At 47.6% G+C, this 19,485-nt stretch overlaps 1 protein-coding gene across 1 annotated transcript in view; it reads left to right on the top strand.

Moving 5' to 3' along the window:
• Positions 1 to 372: 372 nt before the first annotated feature.
• The window catches only part of arid1a (AT-rich interaction domain 1A), an 85,504-nt gene continuing 66,391 nt past the window's right edge, over positions 373 to 19,485 (top strand). The window contains exon 1 of the mRNA XM_033045089.1: positions 373 to 1,673. Coding sequence (XP_032900980.1) covers positions 675 to 1,673 — 999 coding nt within the window. The 5' untranslated portion in view covers positions 373 to 674. The remainder of the gene's footprint in view (positions 1,674 to 19,485) is intronic.

Raw genomic sequence — 19,485 nt, 5'->3', positions numbered from 1 at the left:
TCTGTATCGTCTTTTGAACAGGTTTTAGAACTTAAATGTCATCAGTACCTGCGATTTTTTTGTTAGGAGATGGGCTGTTGTGAGCAGAATCCCTTGAAGGTGTCTAGTGGAGGGGGGGGAGGGGGCTGAAGGAAGCTTGTTGTTTGGCAGTGTGTTGAGACAGAGTGGGGGAGGGTGGAGTGATTGACAGTTGCAGGTACCGCCCACAGCCCGCCTCTGGGCCGAGGCTCCTCCCCCCCGCTAGAGTCCCCGCCCCCGGATGTCTCCACCCCCCCTCCCCCTCCTCCTCCCCCCCCCCCCCCCCCCCCCCAGCGCTGGCTCCGTTCCCTCTCCCCTCCCCCTCCCGCTCCGCTCCAGGTTTTGCCGCCGCCCCCTACACAACATGGCTAGTAGTTCTGTCAGACCGCGTGTTGCGCTGGGCCCGAGGCTCGGTTAGACGGGCTCGGACTGCTGTGCTCACCCACACCCAACCATGCAGAGCGGCACCGGCACCGACAACGGCACCGCGACCGTCTGACCGCCGCCGAGGGCGAGCCAAGGAGCGGAGAGCCAGCGAGCCGAGCGCGGACGCCGAGTTAGCCGGGAAGCGGGAGTTGGGGCCGCCAGGCCGGCCACGGGAGACAGCGACACACACCGAGGCGAGGCAGGGGGAATCGCGCGGAGCGGCGGGCAGTATGGCCGCTCCGGTCAGCGCCCTCAGAGACAGCGACATCAGCCAGGCCAAGCCGGGCGATCTGGCGGCGCTGAAGGCGGGCACTGGGCCCATCCCCGCCGCCGAGCAGGAGCACCATTTGTCAGGCAATGGCTCGGAGTCCGGCTCGGGCGCCAGGGACACCTTCAGCAACCACCGGCTGAGCGCGGCCTCGGCGCCCGGCGAGCACAGCGACGAGGATAACGGCCACCAGCCGCACGGCGAGCCGGACGGGGCCTCCTCGGAGCACAGCAACGGCGGAGGGGGTTCGGTGGAGCCGGAGCCTGGCCGGGCTGCCGCAGCCAGCCTGGGCCTCCTGACCAGCGGCGACCAGCGTTTCGACCATTCCAGCAACAACGGTGGAGGCTCCGGGCCCATGGCCAACGCGAACCCTGCGCCCAGTCCAGGCCCGGCCGCCGTGCCGGCCGCCGGCTACGGTTACAACCATTACCGGGGCCCGTTCCACCAACATGGCGGACAACAAAGCCCCGGCATGGGGGCAGCGCTGCACCCCGGCGGCCTCGACTCCTTCCAACCCAATTCACACGAGGCCTTCGGCCACTACAACAATTACACCGCCGCTTATCCGGCCCGCAGCGGCTACACCAACCAGGGCTACGGCCTCAACTCGCCGCGGGCCGGGGCGGCCGGGCCCAAAGCCTCGGCCTCGAATATTGCCCCGAGTTTCCAGCGGTTCGGAGGGCAGCACCAGCAGTCGGCGCCCGTCCCAGGCCTCCAGCAACAGTCGCAGACGGCTTCTAGCACACCGACCCTCAACCAACTGCTCACCTCTCCTAGCGGGGCCAGGGCCTTTACTAACTATAACCAGGCCCACCAGGACTATAATAGCAGCCAAGAACTGGCCAAGGGAGGCGAGCTGGGCGGACAGTACGCGAGCGCAGGCTGGGCAGCAGCGCAACAAAGAATACACCATCCGCCCATCAGTCCCGGCAACAGTGGGCAGCCCCTGCTCAGGACCCAGGTAAAAATAACTAGTAGTTAACTAATGTATCTAGGGGCGTTGAGTGGTAGTACCTCTGTGAGGAATGGGTTAGTGGTGGTTGTGTGAGGCAGAAGGATTGGGCCTTGATTGTGTAACTTGTTCAGTACAAAGAATTCGCTTTAAAATGGCCGGCTTTGTGCGACTGGAGCTGCAGTTCTCGGTATAAATTATGTAAAGTGAAGCTTGAACCCGAGCGGAGCGGAACATCCCGACCCCCAAAACCCCAGCCGGCCCTTTATCGGTCGTCCCGCACACTCCCCCAAGTTTCTCCCCCATACACCACCGCCCGTTCTCATAACCTTAGCCTTGGTGTCTCCCTGTTCTTTTCCCCACCGAAACTCCGCTCAATATTTCCTGGTCGAAACTTCCCATTACCATTCGTCCCTTTGGTCCTTGTTCCAGGAAGAGAGCTCAGCCCCTCTTCCTCCCCACTCGTCCCTCTTCCTCCCCCCCCCCCCCCCCGTCCCTCTTCCTCCCCCCCCCCCCCCCCGTCCCTCTTCCTCCCCCCCCCCCCCCGTCCCTCTTCCTCCCCCCCCCCCCGTCCCTCTTCCCCCCCCCCCCCCCCCGTCCCCCCTCCCCCCCCCCCCCCCCCCCCCCCCCCCGCCCCTCTCCCCCCCCCCCCCGTCCCTCTTCCCCCCCGTCCCTCTTCCTCCCCCCCCCCCCCCCCCGTCCCTCTTCCTCCCCCCCCGTCCCCCCCCGTCCCTCTTCCTCCCCCCCCCCGTCCCTCTTCCTCCCCCCCCCCGTCCCTCTTCCTCCCCCCCCCCGGTCCCTCTTCCTCCCCCCCCCCCCGTCCCTCTTCCTCCCCCCCCGTCCCTCTTCCTCCCCCCCCCCCCCCCCGTCCCTCTTCCTCCCCCCCCCCGTCCCTCTTCCTCCCCCCCCCCCCCGTCCCTCTTCCACCCCCCCCGTCCCTCTTCCTCCCCCCCCCGTCCCTCTTCCTCCCCCCCCCCCCCCGTCCCTCTTCCTCCCCCCCGTCCCTCTTCCTCCCCCCCGTCCCTCTTCCTCCCCCCCGTCCCTCTTCCTCCCCCCGTCCCTCTTCCTCCCCCCCTCCCTCTTCCTCCCCCCCTCCCTCTTCCTCCCCCCCTCCCTCTTCCTCCCCCCCCTCCCCCTCCCTCCCCCGCCCTCCCTCTCCCTCCCCCCCTCCCTCTCCCTCCCCCCCCGTCCCTCTTCCTCCCCCCGTCCCTCTTCCTCCCCCCGTCCCTCTTCCTCCCCCCGTCCCTCTTCCTCCCCCCGTCCCTCTTCCTCCCCCCGTCCCTCTTCCTCCCCCCGTCCCTCTTCCTCCCCCGTCCCTCTTCCTCCCCTCCCCCCCGTCCCTCTTCCTCCCCCCCGTCCCTCTTCCTCCCCTCCCCCCCGTCCCTCTTCCTCCCCCCCGTCCCTCTTCCTCCCCTCCCCCGTCCCTCTTCCTCCCCTCCCCGTCCCTCTTCCTCCCCTCCCCCGTCCCTCTTCCTCCCCTCCCCCGTCCCTCTTCCTCCCCTCCCCCGTCCCTCTTCCTCCCCTCCCCCGTCCCTCTTCCTCCCCCCCTCCCTCTTCCTCCCCCCGTCCCTCTTCCTCCCCCGTCCCTCTTCCTCCCCCGTCCCTCTTCCTCCCCCGGTCCCTCTTCCTGGCCCAGTCCCTCTTCATCCCCCCGTCCCTCTTCCTCCCCCCCGTCCCTCTTCCCCCCCCCGTCCCTCTTCCCCCCCCGTCCCTCTTCCCCCCCCGTCCCTCTTCCCCCCCCGTCCCTCTTCCCCCCCCGTCCCTCTTCCCCCCCCGTCCCTCTTCCTCCCCCCGTCCCTCTTCCTCCCCCCCGTCCCTCTTCCTCCCCCCCGTCCCTCTTCCTCCCCCCCGTCCCTCTTCCTCCCCCCGTCCCTCTTCCTCCCCCCCGTCCCTCTTCCTCCCCCCCGTCCCTCTTCCTCCCCCCCGTCCCTCTTCCTCCCCCCCGTCCATCTTCCTCCCCCCCGTCCATCTTCCTCCCCCCCCTCCCTCTTCCCCCCCCTCCCTCTTCCCCCCCCGTCCCTCTTCCCCCCCCGTCCCTCTTCCTCCCCCGTCCCTCTTCCTCCCCCCGTCCCTCTTCCTCCCCCCCGTCCCTCTTCCTCCCCCCCGTCCCTCTTCCTCCCCCCGTCCCTCTTCCTCCCCCGTCCCTCTCCCTCCCCCCCGTCCCTCTTCCTCCCCCCCGTCCCTCTTCCTCCCCCCCCGCCCTCTTCCCCCCCCCCGTCCCTCTTCCTCCCCCCCGTCCCTCTTCCTCCCCCCCGTCCCTCTTCCTCCCCCCCGTCCCTCTTCCTCCCCCCCGTCCCTCTTCCTCCCCCCCGTCCCTCTTCCTCCCCCCCGTCCCTCTTCCCCCCCCCGTCCCTCTTCCTCCCCCCCGTCCCTCTTCCTCCCCCCCGTCCCTCTTCCTCCCCCCCGTCCCTCTTCCTCCCCCCCGTCCCTCTTCCTCCCCCCCGTCCCTCTTCCTCCCCCCCGTCCCTCTTCCTCCCCCCCGTCCCTCTTCCTCCCCCCGTCCCTCTTCCTCCCCCCCCCGTCCCTCTTCCTCCCCCCCCCGTCCCTCTTCCTCCCCCCCCCGTCCCTCTTCCTCCCCCCCCCGTCCCTCTTCCTCCCCCCCCGTCCCTCTTCCTCCCCCCCCGTCCCTCTTCCTCCCCCCGTCCCTCTTCCTCCCCCCCCGTCCCTCTTCCTCCCCCCCGTCCCCCTTCCCCCCCCCCGTCCCGTCCCTCTTCCTCCCCCCCCCCCCGTCCCTCTTCCCCCCCCCCTCCCTCTTCCTCCCCCCCGTCCCTCTCCCCCCCCCCGTCCCTCTTCCTTCCCCCCCCCGTCCCTCTTCCTTCCCCCCCGTCCCTCTTCCTTCCCCCCCCGTCCCTCTTCCTCCCCCCCCGTCCCTCTTCCTCCCCCCCCCGTCCCTCTTCCTCCCCCCCCCCGTCCCTCTTCCTCCCCCCCCCGTCCCTCTTCCTCCCCCCCGTCCCTCTTCCTCCCCCCCGTCCCTCTTCCTCCCCCCCCGTCCCTCTTCCTCCCCCCCCGTCCCTCTTCCTCCCCCCCGTCCCTCTTCCTCCCCCCGCCCCTCTTCCTCCCCCCGTCCCTCTTCCTCCCCCCGTCCCTCTTCCTCCCCCCGTCCCTCTTCCTCCCCCCGTCCCTCTTCCTCCCCCCGTCCCTCTTCCTCCCCCCGTCCCTCTTCCTCCCCCCCGTCCCTCTTCCTCCCCCCGTCCCTCTTCCTCCCCCCCAGTCCCTCTTCCTCCCCCCCGTCCCTCTTCCTCCCCCCCAGTCCCTCTTCCTCCCCCCCCAGTCCCTCTTCCTCCCCCCCCGTCCCGCTTCCTCCCCCCCCCGTCCCTCTTCCACCCCCCCCCCGTCCCTCTTCCACCCCCCCCGTCCCTCTTCCACCCCCCCCCGTCCCTCTTCCACCCCCCCGTCCCTCTTCCACCCCCCCGTCCCTCTTCCACCCCCCCCGTCCCTCTTCCACCACCCCCCCCCCCCCCCCCGTCCCTCTTCCACCCCCCCCCGTCCCTCTTCCCCCCCGTCCCTCTTCCTCCCCGTCCCTCTTCCCCCCCCCGTCCCTCTTTCCCCCCCCCCGTCCCTCTTCCCCCCCCCGTCCCTCTTCCCCCCCCCCCCCCCCGTCCCTCTTCCCCTCACCCGTCCCTCTTCCCCCCCCCCCGTCCCTCTTTCCCCCCCCCCCTCGTCCCTCTTCACCCCCCGTCCCTCTTTCCCTCTTCAGGTGATTTCTACATCCTTGTTTGAGAATTCAAAACTGTATGTTCAATCTGTCTTTATAGTTTAGAGATGCAGCATGGAAGCAAAGCCTATGGCCACCAAGTCCTCACCAACCATTAATCGCCTGTTCATGTTAGTTCCTTGTTATCCCACTTTCTCATCCACGCGAGGGTACTTTGCTGTTATAGAAACCTCTTCCATAACTTCTCAAGCTTTGCCTTAGTCCTGCACCTTGTTTTTGCTGACCTTGTATTTTCTTGATGTGACACTGCTGGCTTTCTCTTTTGATTTCCTCCTGCTGTCTCTTCTCAACCATGTCTTGCCCACTCCGCCCCTTCTCCACTTCAAAAGGTTTGTAAAAAGGAATATAAACTTGAGGGTCAATGTGTATTGATAAATCCCAAGGACCTCTTTATTTAGTTTTGATTGAGATGGTTGTGGAGATAGAGAATGCTCAAGTTGGCATCATGTGAAATTCTGTATGTTCTTGGAAAGATATTAGTTGGATTATTTTAATTGTTCTTTTGAAGTTATTTGAGGATATATCTGGTAGAGTCGATGGAGTGGTGGGGGTGAGGAAATAGATGTGGTATGTTTGTTTAATGTCGCCTGCAGTGAACAACATAGAGCATAATTTATTGTGGATGATGTACCAGATAGAAAACGGGTCCTTCAGGTTTGCAGACTGACTAGTGGGATATGGCATGAATTGGTGCTTGGGCTCTGCTATTTGCAAACTGATAATTTGGCCAAGGGACTGGATATTTCCAAGTTTGCTGCTCGCACCAAACAAAATATTGGAAAGGATGCAAAGGTTTCAGGAGACAATGATAACACTAAGAGTAACAACGTGATAGATGGAATTCAATGTTGAAAACTGAGAGATTATCCATTGTGATAGAAAAAACATATTTTGATATGAGTTTGGGAAATGTTGATGTTTAAAAGGGCCTGGATGTCCTAGCATACAAATCACTGAAAATTAACACACAGGTGCAGAAGGTAAATGGTATGTCAGTCGTTACTGCTGTACTCAAATTCTCCAGTAATAAAGAATGACTTACTACATATGGCCTTTTATTTACACCTGGAAGTTTACTTTTGTACTTAAGGTGGACAAAAAGATATCGCACTACTGATTCTGCATATGTGAGAGGTTAGACAGGGTAGATTTCTTCTAACTGTTCTAAACTTGAGGGAGAATCCTTCCCTGAAGCACAAAGATTCAGTCGGATGGATGCAGGAAAGATGTTTACGCTGGTGGAGGAATCTAGAACCAGGGTTCACATTCTCAAATACAAGGTCTGCCTTTTACGGCTGAAATGGGTAGAAATATCTTAATTCAACGGGTGCCATCATAACCAACCTGATCTCCGGGTTGCTCAGCACTTCAACTCTCCCTCCCATTCCCAATCTGACCTTTCTGTACTGGGCCTCCATTGTCAAAGTGGGGCCAAGCGCAAATTGGAGGAACAGCACCTCATATTCCGCTTGGGTAGTGAACATTGACTTCTCTAATTTCAGACGGACCTTGCTTTCTCCCTCCTTCCCCTCCCCCATCCCAGTTCAAGTCCTACTGTCTCCGCCCACTTTCTATCTTTTTCCGCCCCGCCACCCCCCCCCCCCCCCCCCCCCCGCAGGACATCAGTCTGAAGAAGGGTCTCGATCCGAAACGTCACCCATTCCTTCTCTCCATAGATGCTGCCTGTCCCGCTGAGTTACTCCACCATTTTGTGCCTGCCTTCGATTTTCTTTCTCACACAGAGATTCTTTGGAATTGTTTCTACACTGAAACTGGAGATTTGGTGATTGATCACGGTTTTAAATATTATTGATACGTTTCTCAAGATTAAAGAAAATAAGGGATGTGCGGCAGACAGGAGGAAAATGGTATTAGTGGTAGCGGTAAGCTATTAAATGTAGAAGCAGGCGCATGCCAAATAGCCTTCCACAACTAAATCTAAATCTCCACTGATGCATGTTTTCTAGATTGAAGATGCAAATAGTGTGTGTGTTAACATGTTTACACTCAATAATAGACTCTGTCAGAGCAGTATACAAACATGGTGCCTGCCCCGGTAGATTGGATCAACAGTAGCATTCAGTATCTGACTTGTTACAAACTTCAGTAAAATAAAATATACAGAGACTTCAACTCCATTAGTTGAGGCAATGATCCCAGGTGTGTTTTGATATATATTTTTTACTTATTTTGTTATTGATTGGAATGTTTGGAATAATCATAACATTTTGAACAATTTTGCGTTCCTTTTTACGATGGCTGAGTTATTTTGAATTTTCCATTTTGTCGGATATTAAAAACAATAATATTGACCAGATACTGGCCCTATTCCAAAACGTTGTGAATGTAATTTTGCAATTGTACTCTATCTTAAAATTATCACACCGATGTTGGCCACTATTGATAATACAAAGCAAAATTGTCTATTTAACGTACATTTGCCAGGATTCTTTCCGAGTTAAGGCAAAACAGGAATGGAATTTGATTTTTTTGGGTCAGTTTCTGTGCTGAGTATTTGGGGTGACATGTGGTGTTGGCATTATTGGCTGGGCGGTATTTATTTGCAATCCTTCATTGCTGCATAACTGAATAGTTTCAAAGCTGACGGAGTTAATCACATTGGTGTGGATCTGTTGTATCGCATACTGTTATTTTTCAAGATCTAGTTGATCGCAGGAAGTATTTTTTATTTAAATCATGACAAGACTAAAACAAAAAATTGAACTCCGAAATAAAACAGAAAATGCATAAAATACTCAACAGGATCGGGTAGAAACTGTGAGAGAGCTAAGTGTGTTAGATTGATGATTCTGAACTGAAGGTGAACCGAGGCAAGCAAGATGAAGGCAGAATGTTATATTTAATGATGAGGTGAGAAAATAGATGGATGGAAAAGTAGTTTCTCAGAAGTTGAAAATTAATAAGATAACCCCTCAAATCTTTTGTAGGACTGCTTCTGAGCCAGTTTTTTTTTCCAGTTCATTGGTTTTTATGAGGAGATGGCATCCAAATCCAGGGCAATCTAGGAGGCACACATGATATTTCTATGGAACAATGAAAATTGCAAAAGTGTATTTATTATTTGTAAAATGGGAACAAAAACAACAAATGGAATTACATGAATAATTTGGATTTTTGATTAATTTAGGGGAAGGCTTGATGATTTGGCAACATGGGAATTTGGGGATTATTGTGGAAGATAATGTTTGCGATTTGAGTGGATGAATGCATTCAGAATAAATAGGGTGGAACTATGTTTTGTGACTAGTTCTATGAAATAAGAGGGGAATGACAAAATACAGCAAGCATTCAAGTTGCCATCATTTGGGTTACAGAAATTTGCCTGTGCAAAATCACAACTCAACAAATTTAGATATGGAATAAAATTTGGTTTTATGGGCTTAGTGCTGAGGGAGGGGAGGGGGTGTGCTCAACTGAAATTCCTTGACCATATGCAGCTTTACATTGCCGAAAATTGTGATAAGCCAATTTTCTAGGAATACAATCCTCCCATAACTCGGGGGTAGGGGGTGCCTGCAGTTGTAAAAACAATCCCAGGGAAACTCCAATTTTGAGACGTATACCATGGAACAAATATTGGCAGTGCTTTCAGCACGTTATCAGGATGGTATCTAAATAAGAAGAAATGTAATTATAATTATTTTTAAGATTAAAGGAATTCTTAGTTTAGTTTGAAAGAGGCTTAAAATTGTTTGAAAAAGTAGAATGATCGAAGCAAACTGCGCTCTATTGATGGGGGTAACGAAATGTAGTACAAAATGTGGGAAGGATATTTATGCCCAATGCGATTTAGACCAAAATCTGTCAGTGTTTAAGATTAGATTAGATGGGTGGTTGAGGGAAAGGCAGATGAGCATGTGGTTGGGATATTATTTGAAATTTGCACTGACATTCAATTAAACACCACCTCAAATTTCTCCCACCAAGTAAAATACCATATATTCACCTCATTGGTTGCCTGTATTGCCTCTGCCACATTTCTTCCTCTCAGCCATGCATATTTGCTTGTGTGCTGTTACAAAATACTCTCTTCCAGCTAACTTAACAGCTACCCATTCAAACATTTCTATAGTTACTAATCTGTTCAATCAAAAATTTCCCTGCATCTTTAATGCTGTGAACTCTGCTGAAAATTATTACTGTTACCTGCATTGTTCTTCCCAGCATGGCATTTTTTGTTTGCTCAAGATGAAGAAGACCAGAATAGATATAGTGGAGAATTAGTTTAGCCAGTCAACATTAGACTTGACTGGACTACCTGAACCGTGTTGTCATTTAGAAAAAATGTTAATTGTGCTACAATCATTCCGTAATGAAAAGATAATCCCTGGGTTCCCTTCACTGCTGCATATGAATCATCTTAAACCCTTTTCTATTCTCTTTCACACTGCCCTCCAACTAGTAGGAGAAACTTGGGAAACTTTCATCATTGTTTGATATCAGCAAGTCAGTTGAGTCTGCTTCTCTTTACCTCTAACAAGCACAAGCATTTGGGAAAGGTCTCTTTCCCGCTCTCCTCTCCACCATAACCAAATTTCCAGTTTTTCTCCTACTTCTCCTTGTGCCTCTGTGTACTCCTTGAACTTTTTCATTAATATGTAATTTTTGATACAGTGGACTAGGCTCTCCACTATTCAGTCAGTGCATGTTCACAATCATTTAGTTGTGTGAGACTGCACATGCATGATTCAATTTTGTTCGAAGTCATTACTGTCGCTGTATAACCAATAATAACATATTTCCGCAGGACAGGCAACAGCGTCTCTGGAGAGAAGGAATGGGTGACGTTTCGGGTCGAGACCCATTCCTTCTCTCCAGAGATGCTGCCTGTCCCGCTGAGTTACTCCAGCTTTTTCTTGACCATATGCAGAATCATCTTCGGTTTAAACCAGCATCTGCAGTTCCTTCTTTCCAATAACATCTTTCCTCTGCTTTTCTTCTGCCATTAATGCATGTGCTTCAGACCTCCGATTAAAATCTACCTCTTAAGCTAAGGTTTAGTTTATTATTGTCATGTGTACTGAGGTACAGTAAAAAGCTTTTTTGTTGCATGCAATCCAGTCAGCGAAAAGACTATACATGATTACCATCTCAAGTTCTTCAGAGTAATTATTTTCAAAAACCTTTGTGAAGGACAGTGGGAGGTTATTGAGACATTAATGCTTTGCAATTAAAAAAAATATATATTTTCTGTATTGGCCTGGGTCGGTTGGGGAGTGGAAAAGTGAAAGATCCTTAGGTTTCTGTTTATTTGCTGACTTGGCCTTTATAGTTATGTAGTCTTCAAAGTCCAGAAAATGCAGATTTATGGATGGATAATACCATGTTTGAAATATCCGAATTTTTTTGTATTGCAAACAAAATGCAATTGTAGTTTAGTTTAGAGATACAATGCAGAAACTGGCTCTTCGGCCCACCGAGTCCATGGTTCGGCTTTTAGCTCTTAAGATTCAGCTTTTAAACATTAAAATGTGAAATTTCACAACTGCAGGTATCTATCTCAGCAACAGATGGATGCTGGCAAAGCAGGACTGGATTACTTGCTTCTAGATCAAGAACTGAAAATATAATGCAGTCTAAAACCAAGTTCACTTCCCTGTGGTGACTGAAATTGACCATTGGGATTTGTGTCAGTAGTAAGAAGGTAGAGGGGACTTCTTAGTGAATGACTAATTGATATTTTGAAGCATTTGATTTCAGCAATAAAGATTGTTGTAAAATGTGTAAAATTGCCCAGATGGATAATGTGATAGAAGACTTGAAGAAATACATGTGATGGAATTATGTAGTTCTATTACTTTTGGTATTCTCCCTCCATAGGACTATCATGCTTGAATTGTTTCCTTAGTGTTTTACTGAATATACAAAACCCTGGAGTGTGATGTATTCAATCTCTTGAATGGTACAAGACTAGAGAGGTGAACTTTGGAAGTATACTGAATTTTTTCATGTGCTTGATAGTTTTGTTACAGATTTACTAATTTTATTTTTTGGTTGTTCTCCTGGCTGGTGTATCTAAAATGTGAAAAGAAAGGATTGGCCATTCCTGTTAGGAGAGAAGAAATTTAATCATGCAGAAGGTAGTGTGAATCTTTGCAGTAGGCTAAGAAAGCAGAGTCATTGAGAATGTTCCAACGGTATCAAGACATATGAGGTTAATGCAGGAAAGTGACACCACGGTTTTCCTATGATATTAGAGCAGATACAATGCCGAATTGGTGCAGTCAGCATTAGTTTAAATTAACAATTGAATTAATAGAACAGACTGTACTCAATGTATGTGCATTGGGTGTGGATCGGCACACATTCAGCTCCTGATTCCCAACTCTGGTCCCTTGTATTCGGCTTCGAATCGGTGCCAATAATTTCCTAGATAAACATATTTGACTTTTTTGCTGAGAACAGAAGAACACGAAGATGTGTAAAGATACAAACAACAAATAATTTATTAGCCAAGTATGTAAGAACATACAAGGAATTTGATTTGCCATAGTCATACCAAAAAAGCAACACGACACACAACTACATAAAAATTAACATAAACATACACCACAGCGCACTGTGATGGAAGGCAATAATGTATTATCTTTTTCCCTCCTTTATTAAACTTGTCAAGATTGGGGGAAGTAGGTTATTGAAGATTATAAATTACCCAAACATATTTGAGAGAAGATAGGACTTTGGTTTATATAGCATACTTTCCAACTTTAGGTCCTCGTATTGTTTGGCAGTCAGTGAGCTGCTCTTCAAGCTTAGAAACTCTTATTATCTAGGAATTGAGGTAGTCCACTGTATAGTTCGAATGTTCATAGATACCAATGTATGATGATGGCCAGAAAATGTATTTCGTGATGTTGATTAAGTGAGACAAGATATTTATTTTAGAGGTCGTCTTCTTATCGAGTCCACACACAAGATTAGAAGTTGTTCAGCCAGAGCTGAACACATTTCTCGGCATCTGCATACAATGGTGTCTGTCTTGCGCTTCTTGTGCTTGGTGGTGGAAAGATTGGTGAAAACAGGACATGAATGCTCTTTCCTTGACCCCATTTTAGAGGTAGTGCTATGGGAATCTGTGCATCCTCCTATGATTGTGAATAAGGTCACATCTGAAATCCGCCACCCAGTAGAGTGCAGCTCAGATGCAGTTGAAACAAAATTTCCCACTATTGCAAACTTGACTATAAGTGTGTAGTTGGGTAAGAAATTGTGGAGGCCTGGTTAAGGAACAAGGTGAAGACGATACTTGTTTGATTCTGCCCGTTATAAGAATAAAACACTATTAAGACACAAAGTATTTTTCAAATGAAGTATTTGTCCTGCAATCCCCTGGTTCTAAATGTGCAATAGAAAAGTTTGAATCCTGAGAAGTGGTGGCTGGTTCTCGGGTAATAACGTTTTGTTCTTTTGCCTTCGCACCTTTCTGTCACCAGAGCTCATCAATCAGTTTGATTGAGAAATGATGATTGAATCAACAGCTGGCTGAAGTTTGCCAGTAATGAAGAAAATTTGTGGCTTATATGGTGTTAATTTGGGATATTAAAAACCTCCATTCTTGCTGAGGTATCTGGTAAACTTCTGGATTTTTCAATTAGAGTTGAAGCACTTTGTTTTATACCACAGATCAGCAAAGCCTGTTCTCTATCTGAAGGTGCATGTCTCGTAGTGGAAGTGGAGTGCTCTGATTGTATATTTGTTAATAAACCTTGATGTTGTTTGGAGGTGGTTACTACACTTCCTTTGTGGGAAGAGCTTTTTTTGATCTGACTACCATTTAGAATTTTCCGTGAATTTGAATTCAATAGTAAGGTTTTGTTTCTTTGATGGACCTTCTTGCTAATAGATTATTTTACTGCTGCTGACTCTTACGTGTGTTCCATGAGTGCTATACGCCATCAGTATCTTGTCAAATAGTTGTATGCGCTGCAGACTATTTGATGGTGTGTAGAGTGTAATAGCCTAAGATGATCCTGTGCTCCATGGATGTCCACACATCTTTACTTGTAGCCAGGTCCAAGAGACTTTGTTGACTTCCCTTTGTTATTTTTGTATCAGTTATTGCATTTAGTAGCATATTGGCTGTGATCAGCTGGTTTGGTAAACTGAATAAGCCTTTGATCACTAAAATTGATGTACATTGTTCTATAAATATTGGTTCATTTATACATTGAATAATTGAGCCAAATTAACAAATCTTCAGTGTTTAATTTAAATTTAGCCACGGAGTCAAACAGCATAGAAACAGGCCCTTCATCCCAACTTGCCCATGCTGACCAAGATGTCCCACCTACACTAGTCTCCCCTTTCCGTATTTGGCCCATGTCCTTCTAAACCATTCTTGTCCATTTACCTGTCCAAATGTCTTTTAAATGTCGTTGCAGTACCTGCCTCGTATCTCCACTGGAAGCTCATTCTATATACCTACTGCCCACTGTGCGAAAAAGTAGCCTCTCGGGTTCCTACCAAACCTTTGCCCCTCTCCCTAAATTTTTTGTGGAAGATTTAGTTTCAAATGGTATGTTGTCAAAGGGCTGTGTTGGCTAGAACAGGCATGGAACAAATGTCTGTTGGCTAGAACTGGTATGGGTTTGAAACCGAAAAGTTAATGAATTACCATCCTGTCCATTACTTCATTAACTTTATTTGTCATCTTTAATGTCACACCACGATGAATTCAGATTTGCTACAATGGTATGCTGGCATTCGAACTCTGGGCTGGAAATTGACCAGCCCTGCTTCCACTGCAGCTTTGCTATTTAATAAGCCAATACTCAAACATTTGGGTCCTCTTGTACAATGCCTCTTGCTTCTTAGTTTAAAGATCATTCTAGGCTGTTGCTGACCATCACTGCATTGGAGAGCTTGCCCTGAGTGCAGAAGAGATTCACCAGGATATTGCCTAGTATGGGCCGCTGTAGTTATGAGTAGACTTTGGATACATGGGTTTTTTTTCACTGGAATGTAGGAAGCTGAGGGAATAGAAGTTATAGAGATGTTTACAAAATAGAGCGGTATAGACAATTAGGTAGGCAGGATCGTTTTGCAGGGCATGGGAATGTGGAACAAGAGGATACAGATTTCAGGTGGGAGGTGAGAAATTTTAGGGACACAAGTGGCCAGTTTTCCCCCAGTTGATGATAAATATTTGTAACAAATGGGATTAGTGTAGATAGACATTGCGGTTGGCGTAGGGGAGGGAACACAAGGAGCTTTTTCTGTGGTCGTTCCTAAGATTCAAATAATAGGATCAAAATTCACTACTTTTCCTTAAGGCATAAACTGGGGACAAGTATTTGCCTACTTTGCAGACTTTCTCAAAGTGCATGCTTTCATGGATAGGACTTGCATCTCTACAGGGCCACTCTATCAGGAGTGTTTTGCATTAGCCAAGGGACATTGTGCATGAGTACAATGAGCTTTCCTACTGTCTTACTCCATTAACTATTCTTTACCAAGCTGTTCAGATCTCTCTTGCTCCTCACATTTTACATGCCTTTCCTATCATTGCAGCATCCATTCATTTGGTTAGTTGTAACATTCCTTGTTGTTGGAAGTGTGGCTTGTTAAATATTATGGCTCTTTAAGAGTTGGCTGCAAAGATTGCACCTGCTGGGTTACATGCTGGTGACTGTGTAAACTTGCAGCACGTCAACAGGGAACCTATGCTAAGACTGACAGTGTCAGTTTCATCATGGCATTATACAAGGGAACCCAGCCGATCTTTGCATCTCACAATTGAAATTTTCACTCTAAGAATTCACTAAACGGATAGGGTGCTAAGCATTGCTGCTTAATGGCAAGACAAAAGCTTGGGATAATGAACTTTCTGTGCCATGGTTCCAACCCTCGCCATGTCCTGGTTTTAAGTTTGAGAATGTTTACATTTATGCAAACAGTTTAATGCATTAATGAACTGTACTGTTGTTTTCAATATGCTTGTATTGGCTAGCTGTGATAAGGGAATCCGTGCTGTAAGTATGATGGTCATGACTTCTCTATAATGAGTGGTCTGTCCAGTGTTGATGCGCAATAATAGAATTTCTATCATGAAACATCCTAATTGTATTGGCTGTAATTTTCAGCCTCATCAAATTAGTTTTTATAATGACTGGTTAGTTCCACTGGCTGGATTGGTCATTTGATGTTCAATATCTAAGGGATAGGACATGTTTCTTCTGAACAATTTAATCTTTTTCCCCCAGCCAGTAATTCCTCTAGGCCTGCAAAGCCATTTCATTGCAGAGTCCATTCACTGACCCTTCCTGAATCTTGCTCGTATGTGTTTAAAAATTCCCATCTTTTGTTGAAGGTTGGTGACAGATACTCTGGCTGGAAATTGGGATAAATCAATGAAATAGTTATTCAGATTGCTTTGAGTGCAAGATTTTAACGTGTATTTTTCCAACCGATGGGTTGCTGCTTTGAAATTTTCTTTAGGATATTGTGGGGCTGTTACTGACTAATAGTCATAATTATCGTATGAACATTAATTTTCTTGGTACCTTTTTTTTGGGCGACTGACTTGATGGTTGTCAAGGCCATAATTTGTGCTAGCATTACCTAAGCTGTAGGCGTCTTGCAGGATATTTACAGAAATTGGGATTCTGCAATAGATTTTTTAAAAAGGTTGAGTAGATCAAGTGTTGTTTGATGTTTAAATGGGTTTTAATGAGAAATTTGGGGACAATAATCTCAGCAAATGATTTAATTGGTAACATAATTTATCACAATTTAAAGATTATGACCAAAGGAATGAAATGTAAGCTTAGATATATTTTTTTTTTACATGGAATGTTCCTGCAATCTGCAATGCTTGACAAGAACCAGCAATGGACGAAGAATATCCAGATGTGGATATTGCACACTTACGTGTAACTATTTGATTTATACCCTCTTATCCTCAATTGATGAGGGAGTGCAACATGCTCCCTTGTAAAAATGTGGATGGCATTCTTTCTTTGACTACCCTACTGTTTGAGGGATTTTCCACACCTTTAAATTAGCTTTTTTATTCACCATTGTACTGCAAGTTGTACAGCAATGATTCATGTTTAGATCAAATTGGTGTGTTATAGCACGGAGTGTGATGTATTTACTGGATGTACTGCAGGCAGAACATGATGCTGCCATATATTTGGTATTACACCCATACACGCAACAATTTCTCATTTGGACATTTAAATATTGGTGCCTTCAGATGGAACTTTACATTTTGCTCCAGCTGAAATACCGACTGCAGCAACATTGTTCACACTCACTCTGACTTCTGTAATGACTACTCTGGTTGAGAAGGAGAAATGAAAGACTGCAGATGCTGGAATCTGGATTAAAAAGTGTTGCCGGAGGAATGAGGAATGTTGCTGGTCAAATTGCATCTGTGGATGTGATGGCATTTTGGGTTGAGACCCTGTAACGGGACTCTAGTATTTCTTGCTTTTCTGCAGCTTTTATTATTACATAAATATTTGGACTCCCGTGGAAGATTGTGGAAGCTTGAAACTCAGAATAAAAATTTGAGATGTCTTTGAAATGTCTTGTAATTTTAAGTAATCTAAAGAGGAATTTATATGATTTTGGGGGTTTTTTTAGTCACCCCGCATGAAGTTGGAAGACAACTATTTGTAAAAGTGGCAGAAGAAAATGTAAAAACATGGAATATTGGAGATGAGAAAAACAAATTTGTAATTGAACATCAGTGCTAGATGTGTTGCTCTTTGAGGTTATGTTGAGTTTATGTTGAATTGCAGTTCTGCAAAGCAGCCACAAAACTGCATTTGGTTTGCAAGTTTTAGCAAGTTGCAAGACTGGGCAACTAAATTACTGTTTCACCCAGAATGCTTTTAAGTTCTGGACAATGGGAAAGACAGATAAGCTTATTTTGCAGTTGCACTGGAAATTAGTGGATGGTAGTCAAATGGAGTGAAATATAGCACCCTGGAGGAATTGGTACCTTTTCTTTACTGTTTGTAGAGATTTGTGTGTAATGTATTGGGGTATGTGTGGGAACAATTATCTATTTATGATTGATTTTTAATGATGTGCAGGTGGAGCTAGGTGGGGAAGGGGAATATGTCAGAGGCTGGTAGTGATAGGTGGGGGAGATGTGGGTTGGAGTGGTGAACAAAGGGAGAAAAAAAACTAGGTCGGCAGGTGAGTATGTGTGTGACAACGCGGAATGTGCATTACATCAAATTCGAACTTTAATAGAACTTGGTACAGCTGCAGCAAAATATTCTCTTTTTTTAAACTAAAAGTCGAGGACTGTTCTATTAATCATTAGAGATTGTTTGTAACTGTCCATTACATTGTGGTCTCTGCAAATTAACCCTTGATTCATAGATCTGAACTGGTTCTAGTTTTTCACCATTCAAATAAACTCTTCTGGTCCAAAATGCCACTATCGAGCTTGTGTTGTTAATTGCGCTGTTGTTTAACTCCACCCTCCTTAATGCGTAGCTTACAATGCCACAAATTTTTGTCATTTGCAAATTTAGAGGTGTTGCTCTTGTTTCTGTTGTGTGCAAATCCTTGTATGACTAGTTATTTTTCAGGCATTGGGAATATGGCATAGTGTAATTGTTCTGAGAAACATCATTGTTACGGTTAGTGTGTATATAGGGTTATTTGTAGTTCAGTTGCTTCCTTTGTGATGTGTATGGATGGGAGTAACAGTTCTGTTATGTTTCTATAAGATGGTTGTAGTATTTCTTGCGGATCTGGCTGCATATCAAGGACAGGTGTCTGTACTATTGAAGGGCTTGGGGTGAGTAAGGTGGAAACACTGTGGATCCGATCCAAACACAGGCAAAACATTCCCTGCATAATAGCAAACTGAGGAATGCTGAGACCATAGATTAAGTATATGTACAGTACCCATGACTGGAATGTGCAGGTCATACAAATATTTCAATGTTATTTTATATTGCTATCATATTTAACCTGCCGATTTTAGTGTCATAAGGTTCATAGAATAGTACGTGGAATAGACCCTTCAGCCCACAATGTTTGTGCTGAATATCATGCCATGCACATGATCCATACACTATTTCGTGCATACCCATGTGCCTATCTAAAGTCTTCTAAATGCCACTACCATATTTGCTTCCAGCACAACCCCTGGAAGCTAGTGCCATGCCTTAATTCTCAGTGTCAAAGAAAAAAACTTGCCTTGTACATCTCCTTTAAACTTGTCCCTTTGACTTTAAAGTCATGCCCCCTCATTTTTTATATTTCCGTTGTGGGAAAGGGATTGTGACCATCTACCCTATCTATTCATTTCATATTTGTGTATACGTCTATTGGAACTCCACTCAATCTCTGGTGCTCCAGAGAAAATATTCAACTTTGTCCAATCTATCCTACTAGCTAAGAGCCGACTAATTCAGGTAACATTTTGGTAACCCTCTTCTGCACCCTCTCCATAGTCTCCACGTCCTTCCTGTAATGGGGTGACTAGAACTATGCACGATACTCCAAATGCGGCCGGACCAAAGTTTTATAATGCTGCAACATGGTTGCCTAACGTACTCAATGCCCTGACTGACAAAAGCAAGCATAGCATATGTCATACTGGATTCCATACTGGGATTTAATACAGAGAAAAGAGGTATTGCATTTTGGGAGGTCCAACATTGGCAGTACCTACAGTGAATGATAGGGCTTTGAGGAATGTTGTAGAGTAGAGGGATCTGGGAATGCAGGTACATAGTTCCTTGAAAGTGGCGTAGCTGGTAGATAGGTTGGTCAAAAAGGCCTTCGGTATTTTGGTCTTCATCAGAGGATTGAGTATAGAAGTTGGGAGGTCATGTTGTAGATATATAGATGTTGGTGAGGCCACATTTATTGTGAGTTTTAGGGAGTCGTCGAGCAGGCTAGGACTCTATTCCTTGGAGTGCAAGAGGACAAGGGCTGGACTTATGGACGTGTACAAAATTGTGAGAGGAATAGATCAGGTATACGTACGGAGTCTCTTGCCCAGAGTAGGAGAATCGAGAACCAGAGGACATAGGTGTAAGGTGAGGGGGAAAAGATTTAATAGGAACCTGAGGGGTAACTTTTTTACACAAATGGGGGTGGGTATATGAA

Source organism: Amblyraja radiata, chromosome 27, assembly GCF_010909765.2.
Source record: "Amblyraja radiata isolate CabotCenter1 chromosome 27, sAmbRad1.1.pri, whole genome shotgun sequence".
In the NCBI taxonomy this organism is placed as follows: domain Eukaryota; kingdom Metazoa; phylum Chordata; class Chondrichthyes; order Rajiformes; family Rajidae; genus Amblyraja; species Amblyraja radiata.
This window is presented reverse-complemented; position numbering and strand designations above follow the sequence as displayed.